This window comes from Neovison vison, chromosome 3 (genome assembly GCF_020171115.1).
Source record: "Neovison vison isolate M4711 chromosome 3, ASM_NN_V1, whole genome shotgun sequence".
Taxonomy (NCBI): domain Eukaryota; kingdom Metazoa; phylum Chordata; class Mammalia; order Carnivora; family Mustelidae; genus Neogale; species Neogale vison.
Window position 1 is genome coordinate 19208380 of NC_058093.1, and position 20073 is coordinate 19228452.

General features: G+C 43.8%; 1 protein-coding gene across 2 annotated transcripts in view; it reads right to left on the reverse strand.

Annotated features, from left to right (window-relative positions):
* Positions 1-666: 666 nt before the first annotated feature.
* Positions 667-20073, reverse strand: part of PLEKHM3 (pleckstrin homology domain containing M3) — a 183872-nt gene continuing 164465 nt past the window's right edge. For both annotated transcript variants that reach the window (XM_044241453.1, XM_044241454.1), the window contains exon 8: positions 667-6908. In XM_044241453.1, the coding sequence (XP_044097388.1) occupies positions 6731-6908 (178 nt within the window). In that variant the 3' untranslated portion in view covers positions 667-6730. The remainder of the gene's footprint in view (positions 6909-20073) is intronic.

The window sequence follows — 20073 nt, forward strand, 5'->3', positions numbered from 1 at the left end:
GTCTTTGTGAAAGTGAGTTTAAAGGGCATTTTGAAAGTCTACTAGAGGACAGCTGTTGCACTCCACGGCCTTTGTGGTGGCAAAGCAAGGGCCAGCCCAGGCTGAGTAGTGCAGGGACTCGTGACCACGTCTCAACACCAGAGGACGGCTGTCTTTCCCATGAACACGACTCTGCTGCTCACTCTTTGCCCCCCAGATCTGGGCTTCAGGAAGACCAGCATCCTTGCCTAGTGGCTCACTGCCTGCCGCTGGTCCGTCTCGCTGGTCCGTCTCGGTGGCGAGATGAAAGCACATCAAGGAGACTTGGGGCGGAGCTACGTGCGGTAGGGAGACCTTCCACCATGAGCTTCGGAGGGTTTGTCTCAGACCTGATGGAAATCATGCCATTTTGGCAAACAAGAACCATAATACTACAACCACATTTTTAAAAATTACACTCTATTCTTCAGAAGCAGAGGAAGGGCTGATGAGAGTATTGTGAGTTGATGAATTTAGAAAAAACCAAAATCTGTAAGATTAATATTAAGATATTAATATTAAGGTAATATGAAGCTCCTTTCAATAAAACTTAACTCTTCACTTTGAATTAATATCCAGAGTTCATCTTGGGCTTTCACCACCCCTGTGAAAACAGTATTTTAATGAAGTTGTTACGAGAACAGAAAGTACTTTCTCTATTGTTTATTGAGAGAGCGATAACTTTATACATTAGGAACTGGTGCACTTAAATTATATGACAGATGACCATAAAAACTCGGGCTCTTGTCAACAACACAACTTTATCTTATATTATTACAGTTACCGATACTTAAAAATGATATAAACAAAAAGAGGGATAAGTTATTCCAAAACAAAAGGCAATGAATTCCAGGAAACAGAAACAACATATATGTGTGTGTGTTTGTGTGTGTGTATGTTAGCGCATCAGCTATTTCAAAGAGCTCAACACAGAGTGATACAATAGCCCAAACCCAGAACCGTAATTAATTCTGTACCGTGTGAGCAGAACTCAGGGAAAATGACACGGATCTGATCTAGGAGCCAAACAACAAGCGGAACAGAACTCTCTGCACCCGGTTCAATGCTCTTCATTTGTAAACAACATTTTCCCTTTTACTATTCCTTAAAGACGGATTTTTTTTTTCCCTCCCTAAATCTTGTATGGTAGGCTTCTGGCTATTCAAAATAAGATTGTGGTGGGTGACTGAAATCAGAACCTAGGCCTCCAGCAGCAAAAGCCAAATTTAATAGCTTGGTGGACCGCCCACGCCACCCAGAAACATTTTTATCACAATGTGTCCAAGAGGCTTCCCACTTCCTACTTGGAAAACAGGTGGCGAAGGAAAAAAGAAAACCTTTATACAGTAAAAGAAAACTCTGTTTCTGTAATTTTTTAATCTGAAAAAGGCTAAGTTCACTGACTTTACAGATTCAAATCTGGAGAACTGGTTTAATTCCTCTACGTGTTGGCCTTGGTGACATCATGACATACATTCCCCTGAGTGTGGTTAATGCAAGCAAGCAAACAAATGAAGAGTGATTTAAAAAAACTAAACAAACAACAACAACAAAAAACAAACAAACAAAAACACACACACACACACAAAATCCAGCATTAAACAAAGTTAAAACATTATGTGGTTGTGTCTTTTATATTTCCTGGTAGAAGTGTCCACGGAGCTAGGAAGCCCATGTTTCTGCCATTCTGCTTTAACAATATGTTCCCAAAGGAATCCTTCCCTCTCCAGGTTAAGGCACCAGGTTAAACAAAGGTGAAAGGTCAGCCATGCTTGTGGAATGTGCAGGTTCTGAGCACATCTGTACAGAGTGGCCAGCAGGGAAGAAGCGAAGTGATCTGTGTTTAGGCAAAGGGCTTCCAGTGGGTCCACGGAGGAGACTAGAAGCACGAGGCAGTACTGTAAGGCACTCCTATGGGGAGAGACAGGGAAGCCCAGCATGGAGGACGAGCGCCGGCTCCCGTGGTCTGCCTACGGCTTTCTGGCCAGGAGGCCTGACACCGGCTCTGAGGAGGGCGAGGAAGATCCAGGGGAACAGGAGAGGCTGGTCGACAGCGTGATGGTCAGGAGAAGGGAGTCTTTGCTGCGCTAAGAGTTGCTGTAGCACCTGCCCTGGGCAACGACTGTGACTTCCTTCCACACCTTTCTAACAGGGTGGCTTCTCTTTCCACAGGGAGGAACAAAAGCGAAATAGCAGTTGTGCCTTTTTTCAAGCTGAACAATGCCTTCCATCACTTTGGAGGCCACTTGGCGAGGAAAGTGCCCCATAACACGATCACTGGGAACCCGTTTTAAATAAAACTCCTGACAACCACGGTTGTGCTGAGGAGGGCATTCCACACTTCTGACTTTTACCTCGAGTTTAACAGTGACTTAGACTTGACCTTGGCCTGCACCCACTAAGACACACCAAAGAAGACCCTTCCAGTCAGAGGGTCTGAATACAATATAGAATTGTCTACCATGGGGAATTTGCTGGATGCTAGGACTTAACTGTGCCCCATGCCAGAAACCAACACTTGTCTGCTTAAATTAACCGAGTGGGGCTTACTCACCCATCACCAGGCTCTACCTAGAGCAATGAGTTCTACTGGATGCGGGGTTAGAAGAATCGTCCAAGGTACACAGCACACTAACACTCAGCTGTAGCAAGTACCAAGGGAAGGAAAACAGTACCTCTACTGACTCAGTTCATGTCAAGGAGAGAGTGTTCATTTCGTTGTGTTTCACCCTAAATTCTCTACTTTCTGCCATTAGAGTAACAAACGTATTGAGACAGAAAATTCAAGAAATAAGGGGGAAATTGTATGCATATCTTCTTACTGAGAAAAGTTAAAAAAAAGTAAAATAACCTCTGTATTGACTCTTGGCAGTATTAGAATCAAGAGCTGAAGACTGACATCCTAATCCAGTCACTTCAATAAAATGTGGTGGAGATGAATAATTCTGCCTAAACTTACGGACAGCGGCATTGGCTCCACCCTCGGCTGGGAGCAAAATGTATCTCGGATTCCTCAGATGTCTCTCTTTGCACGAAGTGTTCAGTGGGGCATCCCGTCCTACCCCAATACAGTAATTTATGCATGGCGGGTTTTTTTGGCCAACAGGTAGAGAATAAACCCAGAGGTTTGGAAGCCAAATCTTTTCAAGGAGGCACAGGGAGAAACCCTCCGGTGTCAATGTGCAGTGTGTACACACGCAGCGACAAACCAGAGGCCAGACCTCATCAAAGTGAACTCACTCTAGCTTCGCCAGAGTGAGGTCAACACCAGGGTTCTTGCTGCAGCCGGAAGAAAGTCATGGCACAGCCCTTTTGCAGGAGCCAAAATACCACTGTTAGTTGGAAACCACAAATCCCCAACACTACCGATACTCCCTTTTTGGTGGAAACCTAGCCTAGTAGAATCAAAAAGCAATTCCCCTCTCAGCGAATCAAGCGGGCAAGCTCCAAAGAGTATTACCCTTTAGTACTACAGATAGGAAAATAAGGGTAATACGGTCCCCTGAAAAGTAGGGAAGCAAAGGGGGTTGACGAGCGTTGACGTGGTTTTCATATAAAGAGGCTTTCAAGGTTGGGGAAAATCAGCGCTGGAAAAAACACGATGTGGTTCCAGTTGACTGCTCTTAAAGTACTTCGTGGCCTTCCCGCAGTGGTGCGAGTGAGGTCTATTTTGGGAACTGGCTTCTCTACTGCAGGGTTAGGTGCCAACATTTTACCAGGGTTGGACGGTCTCACACATGAGTTTCTGGCACCGTTAGGAGGGATTTCCTCCAGTGATCCACCGGGGAATGGGCCTTTCAAGTGAAAAGTGGTTCCCTGGAGTCGGCCGCCAGCTCTAGGAGATTAATTGGCCATTTTCTCGGGTGTTTTATGTGCGAGTTATTTAATATGGGATGAGAGAGGGAATGTGAGGGGAAAGCAGGTATTAGCTTGGTCTTAGGGAGGTGGTAATCCACGGATTTGCTTTTGTTTCGACAGTTTCTAAGCAGTGGAACAATTACCTAACAGTGCACCAAGTCATTTGGGTGGAAAACAGTAAGGGTGTTCATGGGCTCTAAGGCGTTCTGGGCTGGAAAACGGCAATGTTGAACTTCTCATGACGACCCAATTCCGAAGCTGGCTCCGCTCTGTCCTATCAGATTTGGGTGGTGGTGGCTGCGGGCCGTGTAGGGCATACAAAAAGGAGAGAAAAGAGAAGTAGCCAGGAAGTAGTCCTGCTTCTGGGTAGCCAATGGCGATTTATATATTCTCTATATATAGATATATATAAAATTTTTTTTTCTCTTCTGAAAATAAGCAGAAATTGACGTGGATAGAAGGTTCTCCTTGGGAGTTCCCAGGGAGGTCCATATTTAGTGGGACCCTCTCCATGGGCACCGGTGAAGACAGAGGCCTTTAGAACGGGGATCCAGAATCGCACCCCCAGCAGCTCGGATGCTAGGTGCCTGTGAGGTGGGACAGGGGATTCTGTGCCGAGAGCCAGTGTGCTGGGCCGGGAGGAGTGGCGTCTGCACTTCGGGGCTCCAAACGCAGGGTGCTGGGGACTGCCTTGCTGACAGTCGGGATCCCGGATACATTAATTATGGGGAAGGCAGAAGTAAGCTACGGGGACAGGGAGCTGGGGGTGGAGGAAAAAGGCACTTTGCCATCGGAGCACATCTGTTTTATAATAAGCAGGTCTATAATTCTCTTGTGAAAGATCATGTTCTGCTATCTTCTCTGAGGCTGGAAAATATAAATACTGTGTTTCACGAAGGGGAGGAAAAAGGAGAGGGTCAAATTTGTTTGCCTGTTTGCCAAGCGCTTGTTTGAGATTTTTCCACCCTTTATCTTTTTGTGTGCAACATTCTCTGTAACCGGGGTGGGGGAAAAGTCAACCTGCTTTTCCAAGAATAAAAGGCTCCGTAAGGTCTCCTCGTGAAGGGAGCCTTGGCCTTTTAGCAAGTTTTTATGCCGTTGGTTACAGCTGCTGTAGGATCGGAAAATAAATGAAGCTTGCGGTCTGGGGCCCAGGTACTGGCAGTCTGCACAAGTCTGTCTGAAATGTCTGGCCTCTAAGTGGACGGAGGTATCAAGAGTTAGGATCTGGAGGGAGCAAGGTGTCGGGGCAGGGGGAGGGGGGCAGTGGCAATGGGGTTAAATGTATCCTGTACTTCCTGAGCCACTGATGCTCTAGACTCCAACAACAGTGAAACTACCACACCGGGAGGGCACTGGAGGCATCTGCTCAGTGGCAAGAGAGTCTTCTCAGTAGTCGCCTGAACATTGTCTCAGGATCAGTGTATCTTTCTGTTCTGGAAAGAGTTCTGGTGGGAGGATGGGAGCCATGATTTCCAGCGCTGTCCCATCTGGCATTCTGGTCACAGCCACTGGACGCGGCTCCTGGGAGGGCCCCGCGCTGGGGGCCACCACTCGGCCAAGCGGCGAAGCAGTTTCTTAGATTTCCTACTCCTGTGATACGATTTTAGCACATTCTGTTTAAGGTGGGGATTATATGTGGGATTAAATATTTATTCAGACAATATTATTACACTGAATTCATTATATTCATAAGTTTGACATTTTCTTCATAATCTAGCGTGGGGGTTTTGAAGTCCCGTGTTACTTTGATTTTGTAAACAATTTTAAAAATGCGAAAGTGGAAGTGACAAAGCAAAGGTCCAAATGAAAGTGCAAACACGAGCCACGAGAAATAAAGCATTTGAAATAAATAGGAAATGCCCACACGAGATTCTGTGAAAAGAAATTGAAGACCATCTCCTAGAATGTATGCATGATCTCCACCAGTCTACAAACCGATGTATTTAACGCAGTCACAGGAAATTTCCTCAGGCCGGCACCATTACGACCTCATCCGTGTTACCCATGAAGCCCCGGGAAAACTGCTCTTCAGAAAGCTACGTTTTCCACCGACTATGGTGGGGGGCCCCGCGGCCTCAGGGGGCGCTGGGATTCACACCCGCAAACAGACCGACACATGCAGTCATCGGTGTCTGAGGTCTTTTTTCTCAGGAAAAAACCTGAGATGAACCTCAAAGCCAGAAGGAGCTCTCCTCATAAATTCGAGGGTGCCTGCTTTCTGTCAGAGGGAGCGCACACGCCTCATCTCTGAGCCACTTGGCTCGGCTGAGTGATCCCCACCTGCGTGGTAGAAACCGAGGTGACGGTGTCAGGGACACTGGGTCCTGGAATGATCCAGGCATCGTTCCTGTGTCCTGAAGATTTTCATTCGAAACAGACGGTGATGAGTATTTGCCTCAGTTACTCCGTCCTCTGCGAAGGCTAAAAATAAATAACATGAAAAGAACCCAAAGTTCTGTGGTTCTGTAGGAGATGCTTCCTCCTGTGTCCTATGTACTGAAATGGCCCCGAGAGCCAAAAAAAAAAAAAAAAAAAAAGTCTGGACTCTAAAGCATTGGGTGTAAACCACGTTTTGCTTGGGAGCGAGCTGCTGAAATTCAAGGCTAAGTGTAATTCAGCTACTGGTAGTTTTCAGGAGCCACGGAGGCTTCACGGACCTTTTGGACAGCGATTTGCACAGAACATACAGACGGGACGTACTGGGATGCGTGGATATGTATGTGGATATACATCTATATCTAGCTGAAGATGAGACATCCTCCTCTTCCAAAGGGTTCTGGCTGGCTAGCTAGGAAGCCGCCGGCTGCTGGCTCAGCGAGAGGTCAGTCCCTGGCCTCGGGCCCCCGCTGAGTCAGGTGTTCTGGTAGGACAGCTCGAACATGTTGCAAGCCTCCTCCAGGCTCTCGTCCATGTTCAGCCTCCGCCAGAAAGATTTCTGCTTCTTCTGCAGCTCCCGGCGGACACACCTCGGGCAGGGGACAGACTTCTCTTTGCATTCAGAATGGAAAACGGCCCCACAGCTTTCACACCTGCAAAAGCCAACCACAGAGATGATGACCAAGGTGGGAATTAGCAAGACACAGACACCTGAAATCCAGTGGCCTCCGAGCAGCTCAGAGGACATTTATTCTGGGGAGCCCTGCCACAGGGAAGAGCGATGACTCATAGAAATGGGCTCTTTCCTTTTCCAAGATGTTCAAGGTTGAATTTCACTTGAAAAAAAAAAAAAATTTTTTTTTAAGATTTTATTTATTTATTTGACAGAGAGAGATCACAAGCAGGCAGAGAGGCAGGCAGAGAGAGAGGAGGAAGCAGGCTCCCTGCTGAGCAGAAAGCCCCAGGCGGGGCTCGATCCCAAGACCCTGAGATCATGACCTGAGCCGAAGGCAGTGGCTTAACCCACTGAGCCACCCGGGTGCCCCTTTTTTTTTCATTTTGATTAGAACTGGCTAGGGCGAGGCTTATGGCTTACAGTGGAGAGCAGTCAGCAGTCAGCTAGCAATGGTGTGATCACGGGGACAATGGGCAGATCTCTGGAAGCTCTGTGGGTTAGTTTCCCCTCCAGAGGCCCTGGGGTAAAGGGACAGAGAACGGGAGTGCCGTGTTCCACAGACTGCAAGCGCTCTGAACACCAGAGACAACCCCAGTGCGTGACCGCAGTGAAAATGTAGCTCCCCGCTTCTGTAAACACGGGGTAAATGGGCCCCTGTTACTCCTTGCCCTCATTTAACAGTTTGGAAAGATAACATGACACATTTTCATTTTCTAATTGTTATCCTCAGGTCTATTGTCCTTCTGAGTTTCCTTTTTTTTTTTTTTTTTAAATTGGGAAAACCCCCACCACTGTAAGCCCATCTTTATAGCACAAATGTGAAGGGTAAAGCATGGGAAAGTTGGGAAGAGAATAGTTTTTAAAACACGCAGATACTGTAACTTATGGAGAGGAGGCATTCCAGGTGGACGACTGGCTTCCTGTCTGGCTTGGTGGAAGCCTGTGCAATAGTCCAAATCGGCTGTTTCTGCTGCAGAGTCTTTAATAATGAGGAACTGACAAGCACAGCGATGGCTGCCCAGGGGGTGGCTGGCCAGTGCGGATTACGGCGCGCAGCCTTCCATTGCAGAGCGACAAGCAACTATTCCCTCATCTCAGGAGCCCAAGGAATTGGTTTGACCAGCAGCAGTCCCGGGAGGGTCCAGCACGAGGCTGGGTTCAAAGATGACTATGCAGGAAGCAGTTCTCAGGGCTCAGCTTGTGCTCCTTTTGCTTTTCCTCTGGTACCTTGGGCTTCCGTCCTGGGCATCAGATGGTCTTTGGAGCACCATTCCCTAGCATGCAACAGACTTAGCCCCGACATCATTTAGGATTCACAAAGTTTGATGAAAGGAGGATCCTCCCAGCCACCTTTGTCCCCAGGGAGTGAGAGACCGTGGGAGTGGGGTGGCGTAGGGAGGGGCGCAGGAGGAAGGCCATAGTGATCAGCTGAGAGACCAAAAGACAGAAGCTTCACTGTACCCAGTAGTCTCTGCCCAAGCTCAGCTTTCTGGGCAAGTAAAACAGAGAGGCAGTATGAAAGTAGGCATAGGGTTACTTGGCCTGACTTCACATCCCACCTTCAAATCACTTTCTGGCTACCTGACTGCTACGGACTGAACTGTATGGCCACCGCCCCACCCCGCCACTCAAGGCCTACGTTGAAGCCCTAACCCCCAGAGACACTGTCTGTGGAGACACAGGGTTCAATCAGGTCAGGAGGGTGGGCCATGATTAGTGTCCTTATAAGAAGAGACATCAGAGGGCTTTCTCTCTCTTCTCCCCCACTGTGTGCACCCAGAGGAAGGGCCGTGTGAGGAGCACAGCAGGAAGGTGGCCATCTTGCAAGCCAGGAAGGGAGCTCTCACTGGAAACCACGCCCTGCTGGATCTTGCTCTGGGACTCCCAGCTTCCAGAACCATGAGCAGTAAATATCTGTTGTGTGAGCCCCCCTGGGCTGTGGTATTTTGGAAGACAGCCCGAGTAGTCTGTGACAGTGACCTGGAGTGAGTCATTTCACCTCTCTGCTCCTCAACTGCCTTGTCTTAACATGCCCCTCAGAGAGGTCTTGTGAGGCTCAAAGGGAGTAACACATGAAGTGTGTCGCGGAGTTCCTGCACAGGAATACAGCTAAGACTGCTCCTTCCAGGGTGAGCAGCCGCCTCCGGGTGTCTTTGGCCACTCTTCCTGCAGTCTGATGGCACCGATGTCACCACGGTGACCTGAGGACATCTTGGGTCAACCCCCTCGTGGCACAGATAAGAAGACTGAGATTCTAAGAAGGCTAGTGATTGTCTCGTGAGGACACACGGAGTTAGGTTGTGACTAGAACCCGGGACTCCGACAGCCCAACCGTGGCTTCCACTGAGGCCGAGTCGTGTGAATGAGGGGAATGCGCCATCCTGGAGAGAAACGTGGGCTTCCAGTCAGAAGACTCCTGTCCCGATCACAACCCTTTCTTTGAGTGATCTTGGGCAAATCGCTGACTTTCTCTGGTCTCCTCATTTGTAAAATGCTCACGGTGACCTCCTTCCTCCTCAGTGGGGTTCTGTGGGACACACATGGGTGACCGTATGTGGAATGAGCAGGTGAACATGACATCACCTTTCATGGTGACTCTTGTCCCTGCCTTCCTCATGCTGGAGCCACACCAGTCAGGAGAGTCCAGCATCTCCCGGCCCTCAGCCCCTCCCTCCTTCCAGGGGGATGAAGGTTAGACCCACGTCTCCTCATGCCTCCTTTCTGGGCCAGCTTCACCCCAGTGGCAATGGCTTTGTCCTCCCTGGGTCACACCTCTGTACCTTCCTGTCACTGAAGTGACACTAATGGTAGCCTTATCAAGTAAATCTCCTCCTTCCTGCCCCTTTGCCCTGCTGAGTAAGTGATTTACACACCTAGGGATATTGCCCAAGGGCAGTGATTGATAAGGAGAAAACCATGGGGTTCCTTCAGTACCACTCCCTTATCTCTGCTGATACTGGCACCCCCCCACCCCTGCACCCTGCTCTGGTGAAGAGGTTGAGTCTTACTGGGTATTTCTGGTGCAACAAACACTCACGGGGTGGCCTAGGGGCTGAGTACACCTGCTCTTTCTAGCCAAAGGTCAGTAACTGCAAAAAAGTCCAAGATAAAAAATTAATGATTTCAGAATGTAACCAAGTCCTATTTTCTAACCATTTGTAAGCCAGCAGTCATCTTTTGAACTGTATAATGGACAGACTGATCAATGACCTTCCCAAATTCAGTCAATCTATTATTAACTTTCCCCCTGATTTTTTTTTTTTTTAATGAAAAGAATAAGGTCAGGAAAAGGAAGGTGGAAGAGAAACTGTTTCTTACATAAAAGTTATGGTGCTTTGTAAGAAAAATGTGCAGGAAAAATAAAGTGTTTGCATTAAAAAATGCAATATATAGGCATGCTCCTCTTTGAGAATATTATTTAAAGGGCCCTTTCACTTTAAAAGAGTTCACTGGCTCCTTAGTGTTTACTGAATTTCCTGACTGTATTTAAAATATGATTTTACAAACAACTTTTCAGGAACATAGCTTATATATAAGGTAAATTTACCAATCCAATCATCCATGTAGAAAATTGCAGCAGATAATGAAAGAGAAATGTCCTTCAGTGTTCCCAAGTGATAAATCAAATGAAAGCCAGCCAGTTTCAACTTCATTTCTGAGTTCCCCACTCCCAGCAATCAGCAGTTTCGCGGCCTTTCTGGTGTTGGTGGTACACCACAGAGAACAAAGACCTAGGTCCTCCTTTCCAGTGTCCCAGAGAACACAACTACAGGGAGACATGTATTTGCTACTGACCAAAGCCATCCAGTGGGTTATTCCTGAAAACGTCTGTTACTTCACTGAATCCAGGGATCTCAACCTCATACTATTGGCATTTGGGGCCAGAGAGTTAGTTCTCTGTGGTGCGGGGCTGCCCTGTGCACTACACGGTGTTCAGTGGCATCCCCGGCCTCTACCCAGCAGATGCTGGTCACAATCCTTCCCCACCCAGGTTGTGGCAACCAACAGTGTCTCTGGACACGGCCACAAGTCCAAATGCCCCCTGGGAGGGGCAGGGAGATCATCCCAGTTGAGAACCACTGACCTAACCTATCTGGAGAAGGCATCGTGGAGGAAGCACCCGGGGGTACTTACACAGTGCCCCCCACTCCCGGTGGAATTCGCAAGTGTCAACTGCGGGCTTATACCAACCAATAAGGTCCAACGCAGTGTTACTGATTCCTTTCATTTTCACAAATATATATATTTTTTAATACATCATTTGGTTAAAATAGCTGAAACACACAGGCATTAACCACCCTATGGTTTTGAAAACTAATTTAGAACATCGCATAAGAAGTCAATACCCACGACACAATTCTGTGCACGCCATGGGAACCCTTAACTTTCTATCAACTCACTCTGATTTTTTTGTCTTCCTCAAAAGCCATCCTGGTGGTTGACCCTCAGTCGCATTTATTTACTCCCTGGCCAAGAATATCGGGGCTGTTTCTCTGTGGTGGTCTTCACTTTGTTATGTCCTATGTAGGCCATCTAGCAAATCTAAACCAAAAACTTCTACTTGTCCCACAAAAGAAATTGCTTTTATGTAACTGGGAAGCAGTTAGGTTTCAGCAACATCTATAATGAAAAGGAGGCCAGAAAATATTAAGGAGGACACTTACTGCAGAGAGGAGGGCTGGACTGGAGTGAGGAGCCCTGAGTTCTTGGCCCAGGCTGGCCCCACAGTCCCTGGGGCCTTGGGTAAGTTACTTCATCCCTGAACCTCTCGTTCTCCACAGAAGTAAAAGGGGGAGGTTGGATTATCTAAGGTTCCTTCCAACTTGCAGATTTTGTGCAGGGCAGGGGTGTGGGGCAGGGAAAGGCTGTTCTGGGTCTTACCCTTCTCTTTCCACATTTTCCTGCCCCCAAGTCTGTGGATGGATGAGTGGGAATTCAGCCTTGCCGGCCACTCCTTGGAAAGCCTCAAACTGACAAGCTGGAACTGAACGTGAATGTGAAGTGAAGTGAAGAGCATTACTTTAAATTTTATTTATTTGCAGTGGTTAATCAAACCATGAAATAGCTTACAGACTAGCACATACAGCTCTGGTTATCAGGAATTTGGCTAAAAGGAGCTGACTCTGCCTCTTTCTCAGAACATCTCAATTAAACATTAAGGATTCCTTTTTAGGGATTTTCCCAAACCTCATCAACACCCTCTTTCCCCAAGGAAAAATCCCAGAAGGGTTCAGTGCTGTGGGCTCTTTATTTTGGGGGTGGTATGGAGGCTGGATAGAGGCGGCAGTCGTGTATCGTCCTATGCGGAAGACATCTTGGGTTTTAACCACTGGGACAGCCACACTGGAGCCAACAGTATGAACATCAGCATTGTGCACGCCGTATGATGTGGGATGAGGGAGAAGGAACTCTAGGCCTGTCTCTTCTGAAGCCATGAACTGTCCACGTGTGCCCTTTCCTAGGTCCCTCTCCTAGGGTTCAGGGCGGGGGCGTAGCATCACCACTGTGTTTCGGGGGGAATGCAGATCTCATTCTCTTAGTAAAGGCATCATCACGCGAGGCTCTATACATTTCATGAACAGTCTTTGACCTAAACATTGCTTATTGACCTATGGGAAGTGACGGAGACGTTCATACCCTAGAAATCTACTAGCCACAGACAACGATGGTCTTACTCCAGCTCTCCAAACTAGGAAAACGAACCTGCTGCAAATGGACAGAGCTACGTATGTGCAGGGGGAAAGGGTTGCTTCTCTGATATGGCAAAGCGGCAAGAATTCCTGGCTGCAGACAGTTTCCTGTTCTGGAATGCTGATGATGTGAGACCAATTAGAGACAGGCTTGATGGCTTTGTCTGTGTCTTCCAGATTCTAGCTGCACATAGGAGGGTCACAGGAAGCTGCTAAAGGCCCCTGCCCCAAGTTGAGGTCAGTGAAATGCTTCTGCTCTGCTCATGTTGGATTTTTCTCCTGCTGCATTTTTATTTTTGGCTCAGGCAACGACCTCAGATATTTCATTAGATTGAAAGTCAGCCTTGAGTTTGGCTGGATCTCTGACAAGTGGAAGGACAGGCCTGCAGAGCAGGGCAGAGCTCTGGCTGATTTCCACTCTGCGGAGCCCACAGCGACGAGGGCGGGGTGCAGAAATCAGTGCACGGATCAGGCAGGCGAGTGCGGTGGCGCATTCGGCTACTATGTCAGGCGCCCCACAGAGCCACTAGCTATTACTGGTTTTTCCAAGAAACCAAGATGGTTATTGAAATCTCTTAGCTAAGGGAGGTAGTTATTGGGGCTTGGTTATTTTCATGTTTTGGGTTGGTGTTCTCCCCTGTTATTGTGAGTGAGTGACTATAAGCCAGTAACTTATAATTTGCTTCAATGGGAAATCACATAAGGTGTATGTCTGTGTATGTACATATGTGTTATGTATGTACTTACTGTATGTACACAGGTATGTATACTGTCTGGTAGAATACACAGAACATGTAACTAAACTTTCTAGAGTGAAATGAGTTAAATGTGACACAGTTGAACAGATTCTTCCTTTTGTGGGGAAACAGGGTTAAAATAAAGGATGGTCACACATAATCTCAGGCACGTGCTGATGGCTGGGGACAGTCCAAGTTTCACAGCCTCTGCCCGGAGCACCCCTTCCGGTGAAGTCTTCAGCCAGGATTACTAGAAATCTACACACTCCAGATGCCCCTCTCTTCCGCCCCAGGGGAAGCAAGCGGAATGGGGAGGAAGAGAGCAAAGGGTCTGGAAATGTTGGATTACGGAACTGTTGTGGCTCCACGCAGAGTGAGAAATGGGACTACATTTGGGATTATTCATTGTGGATTATTTTTCTTTTTTTGGCTGGGGTACGGAGGTGGGGGGCCAAAAGGTATCCATGTGATTTGATTGGAATTGAACGAGACTGGAAAAGATCTCGCTCCTTTGGCCAAATGTCCGGTAGATTTAGGTGTGTATGTGCTAGTATGTGAAGCTATTCCAATAGTTTTGAATGGTAAGTGCAAATACAGCCAGATTGATATTGGACATTTAAATTAGGCAGCATTTGCATGCCTTTTGCCCCTGTTTTTATAGAAATTATCCTTATAATACCTCTCTGAGCTAGGTATTATTTGTTTTCCCATTTTTAATAAGTCAGTCAGTAAATGGATAAAATGAAATGGGATGATAAAGTATCTGGTGGCTTCTTAGGTCCCTAAACTATTAAGCGTGTGATCGACTCTGGCCTTGATTCCAGCCTCCTGACTTGAAATCTGGCTCTCCTTCCCTTTCAGTTACTCAGCACAGTCCCAAATGCTTGCTAAGACTCAAATCATGGGAAGAACAATTGGTATGCCCTGCAGTGATCTTTTTATTTGCCTTTTAATCCCCAGAGTTAATTAAGGAAGAGTTTTTCCCTGATTGCAGACCACAAAGCCTTTGGCTTTTACAAGTCTTGCACTTTTAGTTTGTAAACCAAGCTCAGTTAATAGCTTTAACAAAAGCTTTACTTAAAATCTTGGCTTTGAAAGAGAATGTAAACAAGGGTTAATTAATTCATTTGTTAATTTTGCTATCCCATTGGGAGTAGTAAATCACATTATCTTTAGTGCCAATGCTTAATAAATGCTTCTTGCTAATTTGTGGATGGTGACAAGAACTTCTCATTAATACTCTCTCTCTATATATGAAATCTTAATAGATTTGATCTGAGTGAAATAGTTATTTGGGGATAGGGAAAAACTAGTAAAAACTTCTGACAGTTCTCAGTTTGTTGTTGTTGTTGTTGTTATTGTTTTTTATGGTTCATCTGGGTGTTAATATAATTCTCAACAAATGTCCATCTGTTCTTGGGTTTACTTTAGGAAAATATCATTTATTATTAAGAGAAAGTAAAGAAACTGCAAGAAGATTTAAGAATTTTCTGTAATTTCCAGAAAAAGCTAGAACATATAATTGTAGCCGTGAGAGAATCTTAAGTAGGAGCAGTGGCTTTCTGTAAAAATTTCTAAAGTAGTTCAAAACACCTAAGAGCCGAAGAGATGTTTAGCAATGTCTTGCTACATCTAAGACAAAGGTAGTGAATATAATAATATTTGGCTAATGTAGATTTTAAAAAAAGTTTAGCTTATATGTGGACTTCCACTGATCCAACAATTCTACCTTTTTTATGTAAAACTGAAAAATTCAACTGTGAAGTTTTTGAAGTAAGCCTCTTTAAAAGAAATCATTTATAAGGATGGTATGTACCTAAGACTCTGAATGGGATTTACTTCTACTTAACATATTATGTATCAGTTCCTCAAAGTACTAAGACTTCTAATGGAGCTAAATAAAAGACAGTTTCAGGGATAGGGACAATGCAAAAAATTCAGAAGGTAAACCATACCTAAATTTATGAACATGACTGATTGCTTAGGATTAAGTTAGTGATATAAATTTAGAAGGAGGAAGACATTCAAATGAAAGACCCAAAGTGTTTTGTCATTACTTTCCAAATTAGCTCCCCTAATTTGTCTCCTCTCACCAGTACCATTTTCCTAACGAGATGGTATCACCTCATTTTCTAATACTCGATGTGTTCTAGGCCAGTGGTTTTCAAAGTGTGGTCCCTGGACCAATCAGAGAATTTGGTAGAAATGAAAAATTATTGGATGCCACTCCAGACGTACTGCATCATAAATTCTACGGTGGGACCTGGCAATCTGTGTTTGAACAAGACTTCCAGAGAATTCTTATGAATATGAAAGTGTGAAAACTACTGCTCTAGGCCAACTGTCTCCAAAGACAGCAGGGCTGACATATTAGATAGCAGTTATAAATATTTAGAACAAAAATATGGACTCTGCAAAATGAAAATGGAAAGTGGTATTGTTTTTATATTGGGCTTTGCATTTCATATCTATTAATATTTTCTCATAGCTGATGGGTAAGAATCTCATTTTACTTTCTTTAATTGGAAGTGATATTAAGCTATTCAGATACAGGCCATTTGCATATTTTTCCAGTAAATCAGTTCATGTCCTTTGCCCATTGTCTAATGACTTTTACTTAGAGAGTTTTAAAGATTTTTTATATCTGGGAAGTTAATTCTTTGTTAAATGTGCTAAAAATATCTCTTCAAGTTGCCTGTTTACATTTGTTTTTACAGAACTTTAAGCATTTAACTTTTAAAAAATATATTTATTAAAAGCATTTGCTTGGGGCACCTGGGCGGCTCAGTGGTTAAGCATCTCCCTTTGGCTCAGGTCATGATCCTAGGGTCCTGGGATTGAGCCCCGCATCGGGCTCCCTGCTCCTTGCAGGAAGCCTGCTTCTCCCTCTCCCAGTCACCCTGCTTGTGTTCCCTCTCTCATTGTGTCTCTCTCTGTCAAATAAATAAAAATCTTAAAAATAAAATAAAATAAAAGCATTTTGCTTCCATGGCTTCTGGGTTTGTGTCAAGCTTAGAAAGACCTTCCCCACTTAAGATGACAAAAATATTCACCCATCTTTTCTTCTAGCACTTTATGGGTTTTATTTTTACATCAAAATATTTGATCCATCTGGAATTGATCGTGATGTGGAGTATGGTAAAGTCCGGCATTATTTTTCTTTCTCCAAATGGCTGTCTAGTTCCCAGTTTCTTTCAAGGAATGTTCCATCTTTTGTTTTGGTAATTTGCTGTGCATCTTTATCATGTACTAAATTCCCATATTACTTGGGTCTGTTTGCATACTTTCTGAAATCACGTTCCGTTGATATGTCTGTTCCCATGCCAGCACTGTACTGCGTAGTATATAATACATTTTTATAGCTAATGAAAACGGTCTCCCTTCATGTAAACAACTTTAGAGGTCAAATTCTATATTGAATATATTAGGAAAGTTTACTGCCACCCATCTGAATGTTAAATAAAAAAATTTTTGAAATCTAGATAATCAACTAATTTTAAAAATTTATAGTATAATTTATAAGGTTTATCTAAAATGAAATGCACCTGTGTAAACATCTCAGAGGGTCAAGGACTAATCCTGGCTTTAGATATTTGAGTTTTTATTTTTTTTCATCATTATGTAGTGATAAAGGTATTGTATAACTTTGGGAAGGTAAACTAACAGGTTGTTTACATGTTTATAAAATTAGGAAACACGATACAATTGTTTAACAGTGTATACACTCTTAGTAATTAAAATTATCCTACTTTGCAGGAACCTAGATGTATTATCTTGGAAAAATAACTTAAAACATGGTATACATTATTATTGAACAAAGGAAGATGTGAAGAACAATGCATGTTTAACAGTCCCTTTCATTCAGTGTGAACATTATTTAGAACATTTTTACCCTGCATATGAGGAAAAATTGGATAGAAATGATAATCATGCTAAGAAAATTAGTTACGTTATCTATGTACACAAGCAACAAAAGGAGACCTTAACTACATTGTCAGGGAAGTTGAAGGAAGGAAAAGTCATCTTTCTTGCTAGCTGCTTTGACATTCATTTCTGTCCCTAAGTCCCTTGGCTTGTGCCTCTTTCAAGCACTGTATGAAAACCACTATCGTGCCCCCCCCCCATCCGGCCCCCACATCTCCCCCACTGCCATGGAAAATTTGCTTATCTCTTTTCATTCTCAATTCTGAAAATTTTCTTTCAAAATAGTGATGTAAGCTGCTTTCCAGCTAAGTCTTTTAATTTAAATTTCCTTTCTCTCCACCATCAAGGATTCTTTCTAGAAAAAAAGTGTTAACTCCTCTTAAGAAGGGCTTTAATATACTTCAGGTTCCCACCTCTCAAGGCCAAACTAGATTTTTCAGTTTAAGTCAAGTCAGCTTAAGTTAATGGCTTTCAATGTTGTCTTTGAATCAGCCACTGGTTCATGGCTTACTGGTTTTTATAAAAGGAAATTCCCACATTTGTTTTTCACACGAATTACTACTTTTTAAATGCTATCTTCTTCTGTTTTCTCATCGAAAGTTTACAAAATTCTTCCCAATATTTTTGTTGAGAACCCCTCCCCACCATCCAACCACCAGCCCTCACCAGAAGTGAGACTAGTTGAGGGTATGTGCTATAGTCTTTTGCCCTCCTAAGGTTAGTTTGTGCATTCCCTCAGATTTTAGGCTAGTGCTGTGAGGACAGGGAGAGGCAGAAAGGGGACTTTACTGGAATTCAGCAGCCTGCATCTCTCAGGAGCTAGGCCCAGGTGCTGGGTGGGGATGAGGGCTTCCCTGGGGAGGGTGCAAGGAGGGGGTGTATGTCGGGGGCGGGAGTGATGGGCAGATGACTGCTAAGCTTCTCTCTCATTCTACAAAAGTTCTATGCTTAGACTCAACATAATTGAGTCCAAGCAGCAACTGTGGTAGAGAATGAACATCTACAGACTGCCTTTTCTTTATTTTAAGCATTTTGAAAGCATTAGGAACTGGAAGATGATTATTAATGATAGGTATGGATAGCATATGCCAATGATTCCTGAGGCACCATTGAGTGGTTTAATATTCAGAATACTGAAGCGGTTTAATACAGACATGATAATATACATTAGTTGCCAAGATAAAAACCAAAATAAAAACAAGATTTTTAAAAGGCCAATTTAACAAGATCTTGCTATCTGTAGTCCCATAATTTGTTAGGTGAAAAAAGTCTCACAATATCAAAAACATATACTGTAAAACCAAGTTACTATTGTATCTTTTGTAATTCTGAAGCATAAAACAGTTCATTTCAGAACATACAGCTCAGGCTGCAGAGTCAACATTTTTTGTATGGAAAGGTAAACACTCCTGTCTTCCCTATTGTGTATTCAGGTTACTTATTTACAGTCACATGGTGAAGGAAAAAACACACACTAAAAAAATGACCAAAAAGTTGTTTTGAGAGTTAAATGATCTGAGTGGCTTAGCAAGACTCAAGTTTTTGACATGAATGTTTTCACTGGGCCAGAAAAATACATCTATCCCTAACATATGATAGAATGCTAGCTATCATTCAATGAAGTCATGTATCTTGGTGATGTCTACATTTAAGTAGAGAGTTTCCGTGAAATTGGTTTAAAAGTTATTTAAAATAAAAGAAAATACATGGAAAAGTGCAGATTTGAAAAACTAAAAATAAAGGAAACTTCATGAATTATTTATTGAGCATTTACTATGTGCTGTTCTAAATGCAGATAATTGAGCAGTGAGCAAAATAGGAAAAAGTCCATTTCCTCATGGAGCTATTATTTCAAAGTGGTAGACTGAATCACAATTTGCATTTATATCTTAATCCCTATAGGTAAATTGTATCAAAAAGAGTCAACCTTGCTGAAAACATCATAACAAACTAGCAAACAGACTAATATAAAATGCCAAGCAAAGGAGCTGAATGAAGTGAAGTTCTAACTTCTTTGTCAGTAAGAGCTTAAAACAGTGTCATATACCAGGTAGGCAAACCCAGAGGTGGAAGGTGACTTGTCAAAGGTCACACAGCAAATCAGGGAAAGAGTTAGGGATGACATCTAGACTTTTGTATTCCTACTCCAGTGATCTTTCTATGGACTAGTCTGCCTCTAATTTTTAAATGGATCTTAATGATTTTAGAACCAATAAAATTTTCTTCCTGTTAAAGTAGCTGCCAGTAAAAAATCTATCTATAAACTTATTCTGATATGATGTGATAAAAAAGCTGGATATAAAACTATGTATTTAATATATTGTCAATTTTTTAAAAAAGTAGACATGCATACATATGTATGGAGATTTTTCTTCTTTATACTTTTGGTGTACTTTTCAAATTTTCTCCTATAATGCACATCAGCTTTATATGGTCAGAAAATTACAACATGAGTTAAACAATGATGAACATTGTTCTCTACTCAACTCAACAAAAAAAGTTTGTCTGAACTGCTTAGCAATAAGATGATCGCACAGTATTAACCGGACACCTAACAAGAAACTTGGTAAGAAATGTGTCTAGGTGGAGATGACAGCCATCTATTCAAATGACCAAGTGACTTCAAGAAACAATGGCAGCAGCCTCACCGGCGAGGACTGCGTTTATAAATGCACTGTATTTATAAAGTGATTTAATGGCATAAAGGGTCAGGTCAGCCCTGAGGGTTTCGCACCAGTCTTGACTGTGTTAGCAGACTTTCTGAAACGTTTGGACATGTGAACATAAGAGC